Raw genomic sequence first — 21,926 nt, 5'->3', positions numbered from 1 at the left:
CACCTTGTGCCCAGGCCAGTCCCCCCAGCCCCAAGGTTCCCAGATCAGAAGAGTCCTCCCAGCCCTGTGGGCCAGGCAGACCCAGGAAAGGGTCTCTGAGATCAAAGGCCGAGCTTCCCCCAAGGACTTGTCCCCACAAGCTCCTGTGCCTCCGATGTGTCTCCCTGGAAAAGGTTACATGTGTCTAAGAGAGCTAATTGGCTTAGCTATTTTAATAAGCTCTCCAGAGACACGTATTCAGCGGCCGTACACCTGCACAAAATGCAGCTCGCAGGGGTTATTGTTACAAGACGCATCAGAGTTGGCAAGCCGAGCGGCACTTAGAAGGTGAGACCTCTGTTCTAGGAAGTTTGGAGAGGTATGATTTTCACGGGCTCAGCTTGGTGGTCCTTGGAGGGAGCTGCCAGGAAGCAAGGATTATTCAGGAAAACAGCGGAAAAGTATCAGAGCCAGGAAGCTGATTAGTAAACGGCAAGGAGACCTTGAGGCAGTCACCTCTTCCATCTGAGGCTGTTGCTTTCTCAGCTGTAAAATAGAAAGGGTTGACGTGAGGCTGCTGTGAAGGGCTGTTCCTTGTGTTCGGATGCTGCATCCTTGGGGGCATGGCTGACACTGTCACCATCACAGATTCCCATGTTTATTTTGACAGTATTTTGGCCCATGAGAGTCAAGTGTTGCTAGGATATATTAAAATAATTTTCCAGTGGATGGAAGTTAAGTGTTTTGAAGAAGAAAGCCTTAATTTTTTTTTCTTGTTTGCATAAAGGTGCATGGGATTAGTGGTTCTCTTGGGTTGTCTTTTAAGTTCCGTCTAACTCTTTATTTTCAGCTCAGGATATTTTTATTGGGTTGCTGAGGTGGGAAAACAGACTTCTGACAAAGATAAGATGAGGACCTAGACAATGAGCCCTAATTAAGGGCAGTTCCCTTCCAAGTTCCCTGGGAACCACGAAGAAACAAGATGCAGCAAAGCCAAGGCCTGCCAGACGCTTCCTGCCAAGTTCCCGGCTCGTCTTTGAAACTTCTAGAGCCAGGCCACTGCCCTTGTTTCCCCATAGACTCCTGTGCAGAGATTCAGGAATCCCTGCTTTCCTCAGGCATGGCTAGGGTGACCTAAAGGCCCTCAGTTGACCAGACTCACGCTCCTGGGGAGGCCATGAAAATGTTCTGGAAGCAGCCGCAGGGCGCCCAGGCCCACAGACTGAGCCCGTGGTGGATCCAGAGAGGGGCCCACAGACTCCTGACCAGAGAAACAGCTCATGGGATCCACGAAACACAGCCCCTCTGATGCGCTGATTTCCATCAGATAAAGACTAAGGAAAATAAAACCAAGCCCCCACACAAATTCTCCCAGGAATAATGAGCCCTGCCCTCTCTGAAACTACCACTCACTAATTCCATGTTTCACTGTACTGTGGCTGTCTTTGCTGGCTGGCTGTTTCCTTTGCCAGTTATTTATTCATTCTGGGCTTTCAGTACTAGAGGTCTAGTGACTGGTTTGCCTTTTGAGATTCCACCCGGGAGAGACCGTTCAGGACAGAGTGCGCAGAAGGATTGCACTGGCCCCCGTTTCTGTGTACTTGGGGACTGGGCTCCCCCTTCCGGGATCCATGTGGAGGTATATAGGTTCTATCCAAATTAACTGTTCCCGCAGGACTTGCATTCAGGGGATCTCTGCTGAGTTGAGACACAATCCTCTCACTCCATCATCTGGCTTTCTGCTTATCTGCAGAGACAGTGAGCAATAATGCTTGGTTTTCTCTGCAGTGAAGGTTTTCCCTCTCTCTGCTTGGCTGCTAGAGCTTCAGCTGGGGGACAAGCCTGAGAATAAATGACAGCCATCCATCACATCTTACCTCCAGCTCCCCATGACACTCTAAACCCTGCTGCTTTCTGAAGCTCCCCTAGAGTAGCAGTACTGCTGCCTGTTTTCCTGGTTCAGGGGTCTTCAAACTGTAAGGATTTCCAAGAGCACCATTAAAGGAATCTCTCTGAAGATCATCACCTTTCATATATAGTGCAAAGTCTGTTCTGATTAAAAATGCGTCCTTTTCCCACTTTATATAAGAAAGGGGTACCCCTTGGTGATCAAGAACCTTACTAAGGTGCATTGCCCTAGTATTTAAAAGCCTCCAGGCCCAAACAAAGGAACAGTTCAAAATATTGGAGTAGGTGTATAGAAAGGAATGCATGCAGTGAGTGACAAAATAACAAAACCTAAAAAAAAACCAAGTAATTTCCAATGCTCTCTTTTAAATTATTTAAGAAAAACTTAATTGAATTGTCAGCTGAAGCAGTATTTAAAAATTTATGATGATAGATCACTATGTGAATGTTAGCATTCAAAGAAGCAGTTCAAAGAATTAAATGACAGACTATTGCTATTTCCATCTACTTATTTATGTAAACTACTTTCTTAGCACTTAGACTTAACAAATAGGAATAGAGTCAATTCTAAACTTGTCTCATTCTACAGATCCATCATATTCATCCGTGGGTATACAAACTGATTTTTAAAAGATCCCATTCCTTTCATTATGAGATGTGTTTCCAATGAAATTGTTAACTTTTTATTTTTAAAAATCATTTATTGAAATTTGGGATTCCACTTGGTACAATGGCAGGCAAAGATCCTTTGAAACAACTCTTCTCTCCAGCAACAACTGAAAATGCTGCTGGGTTGTGTGTGTTGGGGGGGAAGTAATGCATCAGACACAGACCAAGATCTAGAGAACTGGGTGTATCTGACAATTGGCACCGTATTTCTCCTCTATTCAAACACTGACCTCAAAAGTAGCCCCTGAGAGACTAGGACACTAACCTGAGATTTTAACAGGGTCTCAGCATGGGGGAAATGACAAAGATTGGGATTCACGGGTCATCATGGAGACGAGACATAGAAAACATCCTAGACGACCTCTGGATGACTGAAGCCCTCATAAAGCCCAAGCTGAACTTCATGTCATCTTCAGTTCAGTTCAGTCTCTCAGTCTTGTCTGACTCTTTGCGACCCCATGGACTGAAACACACCAGGCCTCTCTGTCCATCACCAACTCCCACAGTTTACTCAAACTCATGTCCATTGAGTCAGTGATGCCATCCAACCGTCTCATCCTCTGTCATCCCTTTCTCCTCTCACCTTCAATCTTTCCCAACATCAGTGTCTTTTCAAATGAGTCAGCTCTTCGCATCAGGCGACCAAAGTATTGGAGTTTCAGCTTCAGCCTCAGTCCTTCCAGTGAACATTCAGGACTGATTTCCTTTAAGATGGACTGGTTGGATCTCCTTGCAGTCCAAGGGACTCTCAAGAGTCTTCTCCAACACCACAGTTCAAAAGCATCAGTTCTTCGGTGCTCAGCTTTCTTTATAGTCCAACTCTCACATCCATATATGACTACTGGAAAATCAAATCATCTTCATCTCTGACTAAATTCACTCTGGGTTGGGACCTCCACAGTGGTTCCCTAGTATAGACTCAGCCCTCCCAGTGCAGGGGGCCTGGATTCCATCCCTGCTCAGGGGACTACATCCCACATGCCGCAGATGAAAGATCCCATGTGCTGCAAGTAAGACCCGGTGCAGACAAATAAATAAATAGTTTAAAAAGTAAATTCACTCTGGGTTAAGATGGTCTGCCTGTAGTCTACATGCCCATGATAAACAAAAGCATATGCTTTCCAGAAGAAGTTAATAACATACAGAGTGTCAAATGATAGCTACAATTTTCCATATACAATAGAGAGCATTCAGCTATTAAAAAAAAACAGAATATGGGAAAACAAGGCCCAACTGAAAACACAGGGGAAATAAATAGACCAATCTTGACTGAAAAATCAAGAGAAACACAGTAGACAGTAGACTCAAACCCACTGATCCAGATACCAGATGACCTAAAGAGAGCTGTGATAAAAGAACTAAGTGATGAAATGGAGACTTGTACTAGTAAACTAGAACCTTTTTTAAAAAAGTGAATTCTAGAGCTGAAGACAGCGCTCCAGCTTAAATAGGCAACAGGATGAAAAAAGGCAGGAAAGAATGTTCAAGACGTACGGGACATTGTGAAAAGGCCGCATGAGGAAGGGTTGGAGAGAGAGGATAAGACACAAGTGACATTTGAGAGATGACGTTTGAGAACTTTCCAAAATATCGAGTCACAGACTCAAGAAGTGCTGTGAAACCCAGGAGAGAACACCGTGGCTATGAGAACTGCTGACTCCTCAGACGATGAGAAAATCCTCACAGCAGCAGCATAAAATTGTGCAAAGAGGCATGGATAGGACTGACAGCCGACTTTACAAAAGAAACGTTGAATCCAGAAAGACAATGCAATGATACTCCCAAAGCGATGGAAGGAAAACATTCCTCTGTATTCAGTGAAAAATATCCTTCAGAAATGGAGGCAAAATAATGATTTTTTCTTCTAGAGACAGAGAACTGAGAGAACTTATTGCCAGCAGGTTTAGAGTAGAGGAAAGGCAAAACTCTTTAGGCAGAAGAAAAATGATCACGAATGGAAGTGCAGAGGTGGAGGAAGGAATGAAGAGCCACAGAAAGAGTAAGTGTGTAGAAAAAGATAAGTTAATAATAATAGCAATATTTCGTAATAATTTTTAGATTAAAAATTCATAAGGAATTAAAATACATGGCAAGAGAAGCATAGAAGGTGGGATAAATGTAAAATTCAGAGTTGAAGTGTTCAAATGTCTCTTTGCATTGCCTGGAAAGTTATGGGAGTACAAATTTATATTTCAATAAACCAATATTTCAGTTAAAAAAAATCTTTAGGGCACGATGCCAGATAGAGGTTAATTAAAATATATAAATACATGGTAATAGAGGAGAGAAAATTGAACAATAATAATCGTACATACATAATCTGAAAGGAATTAAGAAAGGAGACAAAAGCTATCAAATGCATCATGAATTCAAGACATGTATTTGGGTGGCTGATTTAAACACAAAAATTTCCTTAAGTCCATTACATGTAGAAGTTTTTTTTTTTAACTAATATTTCATTAAATACTCCAATTACTCTGAAGGAGTCTATTTATATAAAGTTCAAAAGCAGGTAAAGCTAATCTACAGTGTTAGAATAGTGTTTACACTTGGAAGGGCAGTGACTAAAAGGGGGCGTGAGAAGTGCTCGTATGTGAAGGTCATGTTCTGTTTCCTGGGCTGGGTGCTGGCTACACAGCTGCATTTACTTTGTCAGAATTTGTTCAACAGTATATTTATCATTTATTCACTCTGTATGTGTTTTTGTTAAGCTTTAATAGAAATTTACATTAAAAACAACTATTATCAGACTGGATTAAAAAACAAAAACTAATATATGCTGCTTATAAAAGATGTACATTGGGACTTCCCTGATGGTTCAGCAGCTAAGACTCCAGGCTTCTACTGCAGGGGGCAGAGGTTCCACTTCTGGTCAGGGAACTAAGATCCCAGAGGCTGTGCAGTACGGCCAAAATGTAAAACAAAACAACTTACATGAAATGTAAGTATGCAGAAATGTTGAAAGTGATAGCATTTTTTAAAGACACAGCACACACTCACTCAACAAAGGAGAGCTGGTACAGCTATAACATTAGCTAATGCAGACCCTAAGCTTAGACTGTTTTTAAATAAACAACAGTTGGTGTTGATATAAAAGTTCAATCTACCAAGAAGTTGTAATAATTCTAAATTTTAATGCTCCTAATTACACAATCTCAAAATAAATAAAGCAAACATTGATGAAACCAAAAGGAGAAATGAGTAAATTCACAATGGTGATAGATTTTTAAGACATCTTTCTCAGTAACTGATAAAAAAAAAAAGAAAAAGGTTAGAAAGATACAGAAAATTTATACAACATAATTAACATATTTACCTAATTGATATTACTAGAACTCTGTACCCAGCTACCGCTAAATACCCATCACTCCCAAGTGTACATGGAACGATTGTCAAAAATGACTGTATGTTAGCCATAGGGCATTTCTCAACAAATTGGAACTGTATGAAATTATAGAGAATGTGTTCTCTGACTACAGTGCAATTATGGTCGATAATAGAAAAATTTAAATCCACACATTTGTAAAATAACCAGAGACTTCTAAATAACTCATAGTTCAAAGAAGTAAGTATGGAAATTTGGAAAATATCTTAGACTGAGGAATAATAAAAATACTACATATAATGAAGAATTGATGCTTTTGAACTGTGGTGTTGGAGAAGACTCTTGAGAGTCCCTTGGACTGCAAGGAGATCCAACCAGTCCATTCTGAAGGAGATCAGCCCTGGGATTTCTTTGGAAGGAATGATGCTGAAGCTGAAACTCCAGTACTTTGGCCACCTCATGTGAAGAGTTGACTCATTGGAAAAGACTCTGATGCTGGGAGGGATTGGAGGCAGGAGGAGAAGGGGATAACAGAGGATGAGATGGCTGGATGGCATCACTGACTCGATGGATGTGAGTCTGAGTGAACTCCGGGAGTTGGTGATGGATAGGGAGGCCTGGTGTGCTGTGATTCATGGGGTGGCAAAGAGTCGGACACGACTGAGTGACTGAACTGAACTGAACTGAACATATAATGAAGTAGAATACAACTAACATATAATGAAGTAGAATACAACTAAAGTCATTCTTAAATGGAAATTAATAGTTACACATCCAAGTGATGACAAGGGTAGAGAAACACAGGCTCATATAATGCTGGGAGGAGCAAATTAATTTGACAGCTTTGAAAAACTCTTCGGAAGTATCTGATAATAAAGGTGAGCATACGCATATCCCAAATTTAGCAAATCTATTCCTATGCAGATTACAACAGAAATGCATACCTAAGTGCATCCAAGAATGTGTACAAGAATGTTTATATCAGCATTACTCATAATTTTTAAAAAGTGGATATTCATACTAGAACTTTTGTGTCCTAATGTGTCTTTTGGAAGGAAGTTGGAAGTTACAACTAAAAAATGTTTTTGGTTTCTTATTACAAAAATAACAGGTATTTATTTTAGGAAAGTTTGTTCAATTCAATAAGCAATAATAGAAATTTAAAAGTCAACTATGATCCTTTTGTATCAGTTAGAAACTACTTAGCGCAAATTTTAGAAAACCTAGCCAACAGTGTACAATGGCTAAACACATAGGAATTTCTTTGTATCACATAAGTAGTATGTACTTTATGTGGTTCAGCAGCTTAACATGTCCTTTGAAAAACCTAGGCTCTTTCTATCCTTCTGCTCCATACTGGCATATTAACTTTTTATCTTCATGCTTGTTGACTCATGGTTTCAAAATGGCTGCCCCCAGTCCAGAGATCATATCCTTACAACCTACATTCCTAACTGCAAAAGGGGGAAAGAGATAGTGCTGGCACCTCATGTTTATTATTTATGTGGAAGCAAAGCTTCCCAGTCGAAGCATCTCAGCAGATATCAATGCCAGTGGTGGGTCACGTGTCCATTCCTAGTCATAAGTGAGCCTGGGCACTTGAGAAAGTTTTCTTCTTTTTATACTAAGGGATGGAAAGGAACTTCGGAATGACTTCAGTTTAGCCCAGAATAAGTCTACCAAATCAGCCACTGAAATTTTACCCTTTCTTATATTTTGTTATATTCACTTCCACTCTTTCTTAGACAAAATCATCTTTTAAATATTTACAAAAATGAGATAATTCCTTTACCAACTATTCACTAGCCTTTTTTTCACATAAAATAGTATGCCAGTGAATACAAATGACATACTTTTAATTCCTGTATGGCATTTCATTATTTGGATGTGCCATAATTGAAACATACCTCTATTACCAAATGTTTAAATTGCTTCTTAATTTTATATTCTAAATAATATTATATTAAAGATGCTCGTATATGCAACTCTATTATCTTAGAATATGTTTTCTGAAGTGGCTTGCAAGGCAAAGCATGTATACAATCAAAATGGCAAAGGTATTACCTAACATTGCCACTACAGAGGAGCGCGACCCAGAAATTCACTCCTAGGCGCGTGCCCTCATATTGGTGTTTTTCAAACACTGGTCTTGATTCATAAGGACAGTGATATTCAATATGGATCACAAACCAGTGTTTTAAAAAACCCACGTAAAACAGCATAGAACAGGGATGTCAGCAGGCATCGCACATAGTTTGGTGCAACATCTGTTTCTTCTGTGAGTGTGTGTGTTCTGTGTCATGAAGCAAAATAGGTATTTTGCCACGGGTGACAAAAAGTTTTTTAAAATGCTCCCATAGAGGAATGCTCGTGCCTGCCTCCTGATTCCAGCACTCCTTCTTTTATCTCTGCTTCTTGTTAATTGCCTTGATAAGCAGTTCTGTAACAGTAACAAATTACAGTGGTGACGGCAATGTTCCTATTTGCTTCTGACCTAAATGAAAATGTGTCCCATGAAGTTTTGAAATGTAGAATTTTCACCATTGTTAATAACTAGCCTGTCAGTGAAGTTTCCATTTCCTCTTTACATCAAGTTTCACAGAGGTTTACTTTTTTATTTATAATGAGTTGGATTTATTTTTAGTTAACTGTTATGATTAATTTCTAGTTTTATTACCTGTGGTCAGAGATAATACGCATTGTGCTATAAAGGTTCTACTTCTGGGAAGTTACTGAGATTTTCTCTGTGGATGAGAATATGGTCAGCTTTTCCAACTGTTGTATTTTTATAATACTTCCATTCTTATAAGAATTCTATAGTAATAAGATTCAATAATAATAAGATACATTTTCAATGTCTATTGACTACAACTTGGGCTTCCCAGGTGGCTCAGATGGTAAAGAATTCACCTGCAATGCAGGAGACCCTGGTTTGGTCCCTGGGTTGGGAAGATCCCCTGGAGGAGGGCATGGAAACCCACTCTAGTATTCTTGCCTGGAGAATTCCATGGGCAGAGGAGCCTGGTGGGCTACAGTGCATAGGGTCGCAAAGAGCTGGACACGACTGAGGTGACTGAGTTCGCACACACATTGAATACAACTTATTGATACTAACATTCAAAGCCTCTGTATCTTTATCTTATATATTTCTTTATTCTTTATATCTTGAGCTGTCATTAAAGTCTCCCACCAAGACTGTAATTTTGCACTTTATATTTCCAAGCCTTCTGTGTGTTGTGTTGTGTATATTTATTGTATGTAAATACTAACTCACATTCTAAATGATTAATGTGGATTTGTAGCTGTTTCAGGCTTATGAGACCATAATCAACTTTAATACTATTGATAGACCTGATATTTTGGTTTACTTTTGGTGGGTTTCTTTGGTCTACTCTTTTATATCTAACATTTCTGTGTCCTTTTACTTAAACTACAAATTAAAAAAAATAGTTTATAGTTACTTCATGTTGACATTCTTGCAAGAATAGAGTGTAACCCATTCACATTTATTTTGAAACAAGTATATTTGATTTTCTCTTTAATTATGCTTTCAGTATTAGTGCTTCTTGGATATTTCCTTTCTAAAAAAACTTCTCATGTACTTTGATTTTTACGCATCTTTTTTTTCCTTTAGTGACTTGGAAGTTATGCATACAACTTTTTTCTGTATATTCCAATCATTTAAGTGTCTAGAATAAAAGCTATATATTAATGATTCCTTCCTGCTAACAAAAGTAAAAATGCTTTTCCTTTAATTTTTGTTGAAATAACTTGGAACTTTGGATACAGGTTATTAAACATTTTTAAAATATGCATCTTATTTTTCAAAAAAAAATTTTCACATAACTACATTAATACTTATTACTAATACTTAACTGTTTTTTGAGACTTCATCATTTGCTGTTGTTTTATTTTAAAACCCTATCTTATTCATTCTTAGATTCTTTTATTTTGACTTATTTCTCAATAAACTTGAGTAAATCTTAATAGTATTGAAATATCTCTGTCTTTAGTTTCCATAATTTCTGTCCATGCATGTCTGAATTCATCAGGTACTATTTTAAAAGAATACCTGAAGTTTCAGAGTCAGGTAACCCTAGATTCTAATGCTAGCTCCTCCTCACACTTGCGCTGTGGCAGTGGGACAATCTCGCTACCTTTCTGACTCAGTTTCTCCTGATAAAATGGAGGCACGATCCAGTATTATATAGGATTCATAAGGATTATACCAAGTTTACATGGGACTCATTTTCTCTGGGCTACAAGAAAGACTGTCTGGCCTCCAGACCCCTCCTTGCCTAGGAATGTTGCCCTTCTTGCTGGTCTCCACACACCTTATTGTTTCTCCCTTTGAACTCTTGTTTCCACTGCTCTCATCTCTTGGGCATCTCTTTCTTTCCACCTCCATCCCCCAACACAGCAGCCAGACACAGTCTATAAGACTGAGTCCAAATGGGGATTCGAGGAAAGCTTCCAGAAGGAAACAATATCTGAATTACATGTGCCTGTGTCTGAGTTCCCTTACCACCCAGAAAACAGGCATCTCACTTTAGACTTCAAGTCTGATACTGTTTTCACGAGGTCCTCTCCCACTAGGCTAGATTCTAGAACAAAACCGGATGGAGATGCTATGTCTGAACATAGTGACCTAGTTGGTGCCCAAGAAATAGACTCAACTATTTTAAACTGAGGCTGGCTCATTCCTCTCCTGCTCCATTTTCTGATGATAAGGTTTGGTGGCTCTTTCTTAGGGCAACCATTTCAACTTGTTCAGGGCCTGTGACGAAAAAACTGAGACCACAGCAGCTCCTAACATCGAAATGCCTTTCATTCTTTTACTTCATTTTGGAAGAGGCAAGAGTTTAGCTTAGAATCCTTTCGTGAAGTCAGTGATTTTTAGGCATTTCCATCAGTACAGTACTTCTGAGTCCAGTCAGACTATTGTTCCCAAGCTAGTCAGATACTACCTTATACTTGATACTGGGCTTCCCTTATGGCTCAGCTGGTAAAGAATCTGCCTACAGTGCGAGAGACCTGGGTTCAATCCCTGGGTTGGGAAGATCCTCTGGAGAAGGGAAAGGCTTCCCACTCCAATATTCTGGACTGGAGAATTCCATGGACTGGATAGTCCACGGGGTTGCAAAGAGTCAGACATGACTGAGCGACTTTCGCTTTCACTTTCTCTACTTGATTCTAGAACAGGCAAAGATACACTAGAAGAATTAGTAGTTGTAAAAATTCTATAGAAAAAAAAGTTGAGACATTTTGTGTTTTAATTAATTTTTGTCATTGTTTCAAACTGAGAAAGATAACCATTAACCAATTTTGCCAGTTTTTGTCAGAAGATACCAGTGTTGTACTGTCATCCATCATTCACTCACTCAGTTGTGTTCGACACTTTGCGATCCCATGGACTGCAGCATGCAGTCATTCTCTATGTCCCAGAGTTTGCTCAAACTCCATTGACTCAATGTCCATTGAGTCTGTGATTCCATCTGACCATCTCATCCTCAGTCACCCTCTTCTCCTCCTACCCAAGTGTTGTATAGAAATGACATTTAAGACCCACTTAAACAAAATTAGAGCTAAATACACCACCTATCACTAATACATTTTTATTTAATAAAAAGGAACAAAAATTTTTGTTTCGACTAATGTTATTTGCTTCCTAAAATTGTCCTATGACCCTATCTTGATTACTGAAGAAGGTAACCATTTACCATCTTTCTCCTCCTTAGGCTGTGAAGTTGAGATTCTTGGTGTCAGACCTACTTACTGCCTCGAGTATAAATCTGTCCCAACGGATATCAATTTTGTCAATGCAGTCAGCGGCGCTCTTGACGTCTTCAAGTGAGTGTCCCAAATTCTTAGCCATGTTCTTCCTTGTTTCCAGGACCAATAAAGAATGCTTTAATGGATTAAGAACCCTTTGGGACAGGTGGCACAATGTTTCAGAGAGGTGGTGAGCCTTTCACGTGGTGATTGCTACCTGCTAGCATGAGAAATTTTAGGTAGGAGCGGTCTTTGGAAACGCTGAATTGAGGGCAAGGAAGTCTCTAGGTATTTGGGACTTTCTTCTTTATGTTGATGGATAGTAGAGAAGCCATGTGAATGTCAGCGTTTCTCTAATCATGATATAGTGAATGCTTGGCTATCAGAAGACGTTGATAAGTTTTTGGCCAAAAAAAAAAAAAAGGCAAGATCTGTGTTGGAAAAAGTTTGGAGAAATTGCCTACTCTGCCATCTTCTTGGAAACATACAAAGCCTATTGGCACATTAGAACATAAAAGCTTTTTTCTTCTTCCCCATGGAACTATCATCACACCTAGTTTGAAAGAACGCAGGTCAGTAGAGCTCTCCTGAATAGCAGACGAGAGTCAGGGAAACTGACTTAACTTCTAAGTCTTGAATTTTTTCACAGTCAACAGTTTCAACTATCCCTTTAAACTGCCTCCATTTCTCTCTGCCTAATTTCCTTCTTTCCAATCCACTTCAGTAAGGAAAGTGGATGTGACATCCTGAACTTTTTTACATTGCAAAGAGATCTGGACAGAATCCTAAGGTGATGGGAGATCTGGGTGTCCCTGAAACCCCAGGGCTGGGGGCCCCACATAGCTTTCAGGTAACTGGGCTCATGGCCACATGTCCTTCTGGCATGGTTCCTGGGCTGGAGGCTATAAAGGGCCAGAAACAGATCTGTAGGCGTTCCCATCTGTCGCTCCTCACCCGGCCCCTCCGTTACAAATGAGCTGACCTGTGATGGAGACCAGACCCATGTGGAAAACAGCTGGCCACCAAGAGTTTGTCAGCTAAGCTCCAAACAGGCAAGCGCGCTCAGCCCTTGAAGACTCCGGTCCCTCATGAATCAACATGCTCCCACATAGACGTCTTTCACAAAAGGCATGCATATAAATCCCCAAATAGTGAGCATCACAGCTCCAGTGTTCCTGGCATCTGGGGTTGACAGCTTCCCGACACAAAGCCATCAGGTAAACCTGTGAGACTTACTAGCTTTCTGACCACATGGAGATTTATGAATATGCCAAATAGCCTTAAAGAAGCCAGCCCAGTGGCTGCTGTATTAAGGTGCAGTGTCTAAAATGTAGTGACCTGAAAGCATTTCCTTGAACTTCAGGGCAACCAGTCAACCCTGTGAAATTCTTCCCACGTCCAAGCCCCACCCTGGGGGTGCGCACAGAAAACAGGAGGTACTGTGTGGACCAGCACGTCTGGGATGCTCCAGGCTCAAGTACACAAGGCAGCTAAATGCGGAGGCATGTCTGAGGGCATGATTTTGTGGAAAGTTCCATTATGCGCAAACATGGTGAAGGAAATGCCATCAGCCCCTCAGTGTAATGAACACGGGCCTCAAAAAAGTTTAGGGATTGGTATGAAAATGCCATTCCTGAGTAAGAGCTTTTCCCCACCGCCTACATTATGGGGACCCTCAGGGACATTTTGTTCTCTGCTGTCTGTAAATGCAGGGGGATTTGTTATTAGGCATCCACATGTTAGCAAGGATGAATGATGATAATATTATTTGTGAGAAACAACCAAATAATAACTGAACCCAGTCCCCACCATGGAGGACGGACTGATGCTGAAGCTGAAACTCCAATGCTTTGGCCACTTGATGTAAACAGCCGACTCATTGGAAAAGATCCTGATACTAAAAAAATTGAGGACAGGAGGGGAAGGGGGAGAGAGAGGATGGGAGGGTTGGACAGCATCACCAACTCAATGGACATGAGTTTGGGCAAGCTCTGGGAGATAGTGAAGGACAGGGAAGCCTCGTGTGCTGCTGACCATGGGGTCACAGAGTCGGACATGACTTAGCAACTGAACAACATCATGGAGGAGAGAGGACATGGTATTTGTTAAAGAAGGACCAGTCTGTTTTGTTCTAAAAAGAGATAATCACGCTTGACTGGCAATTTCCCTTACCTTGAAAGCCGTGTCTCCTCCAAACCATGAATGAAGTACACCTTGAGGTATGAGAACGTCACAGTATCATTAAAGGTTGTGCCCTCTTGATGAGTATGACCATGGAGAAGGAAGATGCAGGGCTGAACCTGCTCTGGACTCCATCCCTGTGCAGTGAATGGCATTGGTGTGGACATTCAAAAGCATGGGCTTGTGGTGTCCTGACCCTGGACGTGAAAGGTTCACAATTTCCAATCCTAGCCATGACTCCCCCTGGAGAATAGATAGGCTACCCTCTTCAGTATTCTTGGGTTTTCCTGGTGGCTCAGACTGTAAAGAATCCATCTGCAGTGCGGGAGACCTGGGTTCGATCCCTGGGTTGGGAAGATGCCCTGGAGGAGGGTGTGGCAACCCACTCCAGTATTGTTGCCTGGAGAATCCCATGGACAGAGGAGCCGGGTGGGCTACAGGCCACAGGGTCACAGAGAGTCAGACACGACTGAGGGACTAAGCACACACAGCACAGCAGCCGCGACTCAGATCTGTGAGGCCTTGAGCAACTCCTTGCATCCTTTTTGGCCTATTTCCTCACCTGCAAAATCTGCCAAAGCTTTTCTCTGGGGACGCTCTTCACCACAGACCCACAGCCTGGAGGTGTATCCAACAGAGCTCATGCCAGGAAATGAGAGCGACTAGGTCTCGCCGCTGCCTTCGCTGTGCCTCAACACCCGGCTTTCTTGGGGTTGGCAGGACCCGATAGCCAAATGAGAACCATTTCCACAAGTCCGTTGGGCTACACAGAATGTTTCCCCATTGGTGCACGGCCTGCTGAATCCTTTCAGGGTGTTGGGTCAGGATGTCGAGTCAGCCCCACCGGGGTCTCAGTGTTGGCTCTGCTTCTCATGAGCTGAGTGATATGGACAACCATCTTGAGCTCTCTGTTTTCGGTATTTGTGCCTGATAGGGTTTCTGTCAGGATGAATTCTGATAATGCATAAAAAGCCCTCAACATAGTGCCTGACCCAGAATAGCTATCATTTATTGAGCACTTGGGGCTTCCCTCCTCTGTGCCTCAGCTGTAAAAAATCCACCTGCAATGCAGGAGATGCAGGTTCGATCCCTGGGTTGGGAAGATCCCCTGGAGGAGGACACAGCAACCCACTCCAGTATTCTTGCCTGGAGAATCCCATGGGCAGAGGAGCCTGGTGGGCTATACAGTCCATGGGGTCACAAAGAATCGGACACAACTGAAGCGATCTAGCACGCACACACACATTGAGCACTTACTATTATTATACCTTCGACTGACAGTTACAGAGCTCCTACTGTATGAAAGATCCTAGGCTGAGCTGAGATACATGGAGAATGAATGCACCCCAGGGCGAAAGAACCCCGGAGTTTAGAGGGGAGAAGGATACATAAATGGGCGATTAGAGCACAGTGTGAAGAATCACAACCTGGAGATGAACCAGGAATGCTGCAGGAGTGCCCGGAAGGACTACCCAGCTGAGCCTGGGCATCCGGACATGCCCTGAGACCTGAAGGACGGGCGAGGGTGTTCGTTTGTGCAACCACGCTCTTGAACTACTCTGGGGTTCTTTTTCCTCTGCTGTAGATCGCAAGGCCCAAGGCACTGCAGGCGTTCAGGACACACATCCTCTCATTCTAAGGGTCAGGGAGACCACACCCAGAGAGAACTTGCTGCCTCCCTTGTGTGTTTAGATAGAGTTTTTTGAGATGAATAAGGCAGTCTGCCAAGAGTATTTGTTATTAATCTTTGTAAAGCCCAAGCAAAGGAGTTAACCTTCATTCCTTTTCCGTTGCTTCCTCTTCTGTCGGTTGCCCGTACTGCTACACTCGTCATCACCAGCATCCTCACCAATGTAGCTCTGTTCCCCAGCTTTGGGAGGGGTTGGGGGCGGGGCAGTCATAGTGGGAAGCCCCCAGCTGTGCAGGGCAGGGCGGGCACTTGGCCCCGTGTTTTCTCTCCTCCCTGGCTCCCTCAGCCTCCTAGTCCAGTTCATCTCTCTAGTTCCCACTCGGTCTCAGACCCACGTGGAGGCTTACATAGCTGGGTTTTTACCACCAGTACTCTGGCCCAGAGCGGGCGTTTAGCCAGAACCGAGTCTTTCTGGGAGGCAGGAAGTGTGGTCAGTGCTAGAATTCACTCTGTGTCCACCCTGGAGCTGAGCCTTCCTGGGTGCCCAGGGAACAAGCGTGCTGGGAGTGTCTGCTGATGTCAAGCCTTGAACACAAACCTGTCTGCCTCCTGCAAGGTGGCCTGGTAAAGCTTGCTCTTATCCTTGCCGGTCAGTTGCACCTCCAGCTCAGTGTTTTCTTTAGAGGCTTCCTCGAAGGCCAGCAGTAATGGGAGAGCCGTTACTTGAATGATCGCTTCTCTTTTCTCTAATCTTCCGAAGCCACCGGGCAGGAAGTGGGGCTTTCAGAACCGTCCCCTGCCTGTGGCCGCCTCTTCCAACTCCTGGGTCCTGATGAGCTGAGAGCGGAGGTAACGCGGAAGCACATTCTGTGGCTTTCGTCGCCATGGTGCTCAGGACTGGCAGGTCTAGATGCGCTCTTCCTGTCTCTCCCTCGGAGAACCCGCTTGCTCGTTTTAGGGTGTCAGCTGTGCCGGGCCTACAGGCCCGCTCCCACTGGGGCCGTAGGTCGGGAGGGGAGAAGGCTGGGGGGCTTCTCTCAGCCGCACCTCTCTCCCTGCCCCCCAGAAGCGGCCAGGCGGACCTGGCGGCCATCTACTACGAGCGCGTCGACGTGGAAGGCCACCATTATGGGCCGTCGTCACCACAGAGGAAAGACGCCGTGAAGGCCGTGGACACCGTGATGGCGTACATGACCAAGTGGATCCAGGTGACCGGAAACCCAGCCCACTGGGCTAACCTCCCCCCTGTCCCTCTCCCCTGTCTCCTGGACTGTCCCAGCCCTCGGCATCGCCCTTCTTACTCTGAGAGCTGACTGGGCCAGCTTGAGGGTCTGGGGGTGGAGGGGTAGGTTCACTTTTTCTTCATACAGTGAAAGTCGCTCAGTCGTGTCCAACTTTTTGCGACCCCATGGACTATACCATCCCTGGAACTCTCCAGGCCAGAATACTGGAGTGGGCAGCCTTTCCCTTCTCCAGGAGATCTTCCCAACCCTAGGGATTGAACCCAGGTCTCCCGAATTGCAGGGGGATTCTTCACCAGCTGAGCCCCCAGGGAAGCTTTTCTTCATGTAGGGTCTCCCAAACCACCACAAGATCCCCTGTGAGCAGCCAGGCCAGTGGTGCTGAAGTGACCTGATCTGCATGGCTGCCTGGCTCAGCGGGTGAAACGGGCCAATGCTTTACCCCAAGCCTATCAGTCTGGTCACCAGGTCGCCATGGGCATCAAAACCAGGCCTGGGTTTTCTCCCTGAATGACTTTAAGCAAAGTATTATTTCTTAATTTTTTTTTTTTTATGGCAGTATAGTTGATTTGAAATGTGCTAATGTCAGGTGTACAGCAAAGCAATTCAGTTACACACACACACACACACACACATATATATATATGGTTCTTTTTCATTATAGGCTATTACAATGTATTGAATATAGTCCCTTGTATTTTTACAGTATTCCCAGGTGGCGGCCCAGTGGTAAAGAATACACCTGCCAAACAGGAGCTTCAGGAGATGCGGGTTTGATCCCTGAGTTAGGAAGATCCCCTGGAGGAGGGCATGGCAACCCACTCCAGTATTCTTGCCTGGAGAATCCCATGGACAGAGGAGCCTGGCAGGCCACAGTCCATGGGTTTGCAAAGAGTTGGACACGACTTAGTAACTAAACCACCACCACCACCTTATGTTCATTTTATATACAGTAGTGTATATGTTAATCCCAACCTCCTAATTTATCCTTCTCCTTCCACTTTCCCCTTTGGTAGCCATAAGTTTGATTTCTATGCCCATGAGTCTAATTCTGTTTTGTAAATAATTTCATTTGAAGCATTTTTTTTTAGATTCCACCTAAAAATGATATATGATATTTGAATTTCTCTGTCTGACTTAAAGCATTAATTTTTAAAATTTTCCTGGGCTTAATTTTTCAAACGTGTGTAAAATGGGCAAGTGATAGTCGTCATATTTCCCACATGAGTATGTTGCAAGCCCCAAAGAGGACGAAAACCGACTGGCTACCTTAAAAACCTGGAGCCCGTACGTATCATGTTCAGCATGGGCTCCCGGGCTCCCCTCCCCAAAGTGCTTCTGCTACGATTTTGAGCCGTGTTGCATCAAGGCAGACAAGTAGGTGATTAAATTCAGAACTGAGGACGAACTCTTTCTCCTATAGCCCGTAAGTAAGGACTTTGGGAAGGTCAGGTACACACTGTTATATTTAAAGCGGATAACCAACAAAAACCTGCTGTATAGCACAGGGAACTCTGCTCAGTGTTATGTGGCAGCCTGGATGGGCGGGGAGTTTGGGGGGAGAGTGGATACATGTATATGAACGGCTGAGTCCCTTCACTGTTCACCTGAAACTATCATAGCATTGTTAATTGGCTATACCCCAATACAAAATGAATGTTTTTGGTGTGAAAAAAAAAATTAAAAAAAAAAAGAAAACACCTCTTTGCAAGACAGCCAGTATTGAGACGGCCCTTTTATGGACGCCGTCCTGACCGCCTCTCCTGCCCCCAACCCACCCCCAAGGAACGGGATCTGCAGGACGACCTTAACGTCATCATCTTCTCAGATCACGGGATGACTGACATTTCCTGGACAGACAAAGTGATCAAGCTGGATAACTACATCAACCTCCGTGACCTGCAGCAGCTGAAGGGGCGAGGGCCAGTCGTGAGCCTGTGGCCAGCCCCCGGGAAGCATTCTGAGGTAAGAAGGGTGGGTGGTGGGCCCAGTCAGGGGGGGACGGGGGTGTCTGTGGTGGGTCTTTATCTGTAGTTTCAAGGCGGAAACGCCGGGCAACCTCGGGATGCCAGGACTCTGGAGACAGATGACCCACCCGGCCCCTCCCTTGCCGGGTGACCTCTGTCCAGCGGTTCATCTTCCCGTGTCTTCCCTTGTCTGAGATGAGCTCAGAACATTAGTGGCTCTGAAGCGAGATGAAGGATGTGCAGTGCTCAGCGTGCCAAGGGCCCAGCCCCTAACAGGGCTGCTTTCTTCCTGGGTGACACGCAGCACGTGTCAGGCACAGCTGGCGCAGTGGATGCCCGCACTGGGAGCTCTTCTCTGGAAGAAAGCGGCCAGTCTGATCTGTTCCCATCAGGGCACGGGGAGAAGGTGACCAGTGAAACCAGGCTGAGGCTGCGTGTGCCTTAGGTTGGCCAGGGATGGGACTCCAACCCTCAGCAGCTGAGCAGCTCCCTGACCAGCCTTCCTGCTGCATCTTTGTCCTGCCTGGGAGCTGGCGGCATGGTTGCCGCCCTCCTGGGTGGCTCTGAAGCACGGAGAAGCTTGCTGGGCCCACGGCAGGGAATGCAGACGGTCACCAAGGACAGTGATCACCCCTGGAGAGCGCCATTCCCAAGAGGGTGTGGCAGTCCTTGCGCGCGGGAACTGGGCACCTGAGATGGCAAGACCCCCACTCACTTGTCCTCCGAACAGTACTTCGTCTGAGTGGCTGGCACACCACACTGAGGAGCAAAAGGAGCAAGTGGCACCGCTGGCTGACTGCTTGGCCCCGTGTGGCATGGTCGTCTCCCAGTGCAGGCCCTGGGGCTTCCGCCCACTCCCGGAGAGACTGCCGTCTTCGGGGGGTCCCACCCCACCTACAGTGGGGGCACCACCCACAGGGAGGCAGGAATGGGCCTCAGCTGGGCCTGGCGCCTCTACCTGTCCTCATGGCAGTGGCGTTGTTGGTGTTGATGGAGCGCTGGTGCAGGCTGGGGTAGGGGGCAGTGTCCTCCTTTTTGGCCCAGAGAGAGACCCCCCTGCCAACGCTACCTGCTCCCTCCCACTTAAGGTCTGAGATCTGTCCGTAGGGGGTTGAGGAACATGGTGCCCACAAAGCTGTTGCCCCCAGCCTCATCCCCTCTCCACACAGATGCCCCCCTTTTTCTCAAGCTCCATGGTCAGCAAGTACAGGTATTCAACATGTGTGCTCAGCATTCCTGTAACTCTGTAAGTGTGAAACTGGGAAGAATACTTTCCACACTGGCAGCTCCCGCAGTCGACGGCTTCTTGCAAAGAAGTTCTGTTTTGCGGGCATGGAGCACCATCCATGTCTCCAACTTGGCACCTGGACCCCAGGATGTGAGAGCATCAGCGGCTCGCGAGCTGGGAAGAGCTTCTTGCTTCCAGTGTGGTGTGTACGTCAGGCAGGTGCAAGCTGCCTAAAGCGGTTGGTGGATTATTCAGGAGCAGGGGCTGTGTTTGGGTGACAGCTCATCCCATGATGGACACAAGAGTGTGTGAGACCCCCTACGTGCCATGGGAGTTTCCACTTATCTCAAATCTTTCTGGGGGTGCACCCTCCTTTCCTTAAGAATTACAGGTTTTTTTATGTAGGAAATCATAACTCCCAGGGCCATTAGAAACTCTCTACCAAGCAGCCTAAAGACTCATTATTTTCCCGAGTTGAGTGGATAAACTCAATTTTCTATTCAGGTCTACCCAGGAATGAATGCCTGATTTGGCTAAGCACCAAAGAATCTACATCAGCCAGTTGGTTTTAATTTTAGCCAAATAGATTTGAGCTGCTGCTAAATACTGCAAATACGTACAGGGTTTATGTCTTCATCAGATCAGCAGTGTAATTAATGGCAAACAGTTACTAGTACTTTTTTTTTGGCGGGGGGGTGGCCACATGGCATGTGGGATCCTAGTTCCCCGACCAGGGTTCGAACTCAAGCCCCCCCTACTTTGGAAGCATGGAGCCCTAACCCCTGGACTGCCAGGGACATCCCTACTAGTTCTTTTAGAATCAGGGGTAGGTAGGACATGCTCTAGGTCGAGTCAAAGAATAAATGCATTTCTTTGATATTGGGGGTATTTAATGCCAGGCAGACCAATTTCTCATTCATATTTTAATGTTGCTATAGTATTTTTGACATAAGTAAGTTTTTATAAGAGGATCCTCTCCACCAGGTCCAATACACGGTCCCGTATATGTAAGAAAGAGAATGCAAACCTGGTCCTTCTTGGCTCTCTTTACAGATATATAACAAAGTGAGGCGAGTGGAGCACATGACTGTCTACGCGAAGGAAGACATTCCGAGCAGGTTCTATTACAAGAAAGGGAAGTTTGTCTCCCCTCTGACCCTAGTGGCCGATGAAGGATGGTTCATAACTGAGGTAAACATAAAACACACGACAAGACATCCATGATACAAATTCTATCAAACAGCCAAAGGTAAATAGTTACTCACCTTTTCCACTTGAAAATGTTCGTTTTTTACCCAAGTCTCTCATCGGCTGCGTTATTTCCTTCTTGAGAGAATTGAAAGGCTTGGTCAGATGACGGCAGATGCAAACGGGAAGCTCCGACCCAGAGCCAAGGTTTAGACTTCGTGGCTCCAGACTTGTTGTATTTTAACAAACGGGCCTTAACTCAATTACCCAGGCTTACAATGTAACCTATTCAGTTGAAAGTGGAACAATTACTGCGAACCAAAGCAACTGCTTTAGGGCAGCGAATAGCCAGGAGAGGCTCCACTTTGCTTTCACCTTGAAGAGCAGTGACTGGAAACAAAAGCCCTCGTGCAGGTCCAGGTCTCGGGTTTGCCAACTTGATTTTACAGAGCTTCTCTTGCCTTCTGAGTCCAAACCCTAATTGCCCGATGCCCTAAAGACCTCAGCAGCCTTCTCCTTGTCTGCCTGGACACCATGCTCATTAGGCTCTTGCATCAGCTTTGACACCTGGCCAGATGGGACAGCCCACCCCCCCACCCCCTTCCAGGGGAATCTGCGGTCCCATGTACAGTCAGTTCCCAGACAGGGCCTGAGTCCTTGTCAGTATGAATTTGAAGCTGGGCTGCAAACTGATCAGACTAGAGGGTAAAAGAGAGTGGCAGATGTTGGCACATGAGGGTCATTGTACAGTTGAATTTGAGGTTGCGCATCTGTAGATTCAAACAACCGCAAATCAGAAATATTCAGGGGGAAAAAGATTCCTGAAAGTTCCAAAAAG

At 44.6% G+C, this 21,926-nt stretch overlaps 1 protein-coding gene and 1 long non-coding RNA gene across 8 annotated transcripts in view; one reads left to right on the top strand and one right to left on the bottom strand.

Annotated features, from left to right (window-relative positions):
- The window catches only part of LOC147343562 (uncharacterized), a 31,637-nt gene extending 10,360 nt beyond the window's left edge, over positions 1-21,277 (bottom strand). Inside the window, exon 1 of the long non-coding RNA XR_015156111.1 lies at positions 21,166-21,277. This is a non-coding gene — a long non-coding RNA (uncharacterized LOC147343562). The remainder of the gene's footprint in view (positions 1-21,165) is intronic.
- ENPP6 (ectonucleotide pyrophosphatase/phosphodiesterase 6) overlaps positions 1-21,926 on the top strand; it is a 114,712-nt gene that overhangs the window by 64,387 nt on the left and 28,399 nt on the right. For 6 of the 7 annotated variants that reach the window (XR_015156108.1, XM_086379933.1, XM_086379934.1 and 3 more), the window contains 4 exons: positions 11,620-11,731; positions 16,531-16,672; positions 18,491-18,670; positions 20,954-21,091. Coding sequence is in view for 5 of the 7 variants with exons in the window: in XM_086379933.1 (XP_086236059.1) it covers positions 11,620-11,731; positions 16,531-16,672; positions 18,491-18,670; positions 20,954-21,091 (572 nt within the window). In the remaining 2 variants the exon portion in view is untranslated. Of the gene's footprint in view, positions 1-11,619; positions 11,732-16,530; positions 16,673-17,411; positions 18,671-20,953; positions 21,092-21,926 lie in introns of all 7 variants that reach the window. The other variant, XR_015156109.1, reaches the window with a different exon arrangement.

This window comes from Bos grunniens, chromosome 27 (genome assembly GCF_055505025.1).
Source record: "Bos grunniens cultivar Pamir isolate PY7600 chromosome 27, Bosgru_T2T1.0, whole genome shotgun sequence".
In the NCBI taxonomy this organism is placed as follows: Eukaryota; Metazoa; Chordata; class Mammalia; order Artiodactyla; family Bovidae; genus Bos; species Bos grunniens.
The sequence above is the reverse complement of the archived record's forward strand: the minus strand, read 5'-3'. Positions and strand labels throughout refer to the sequence as shown.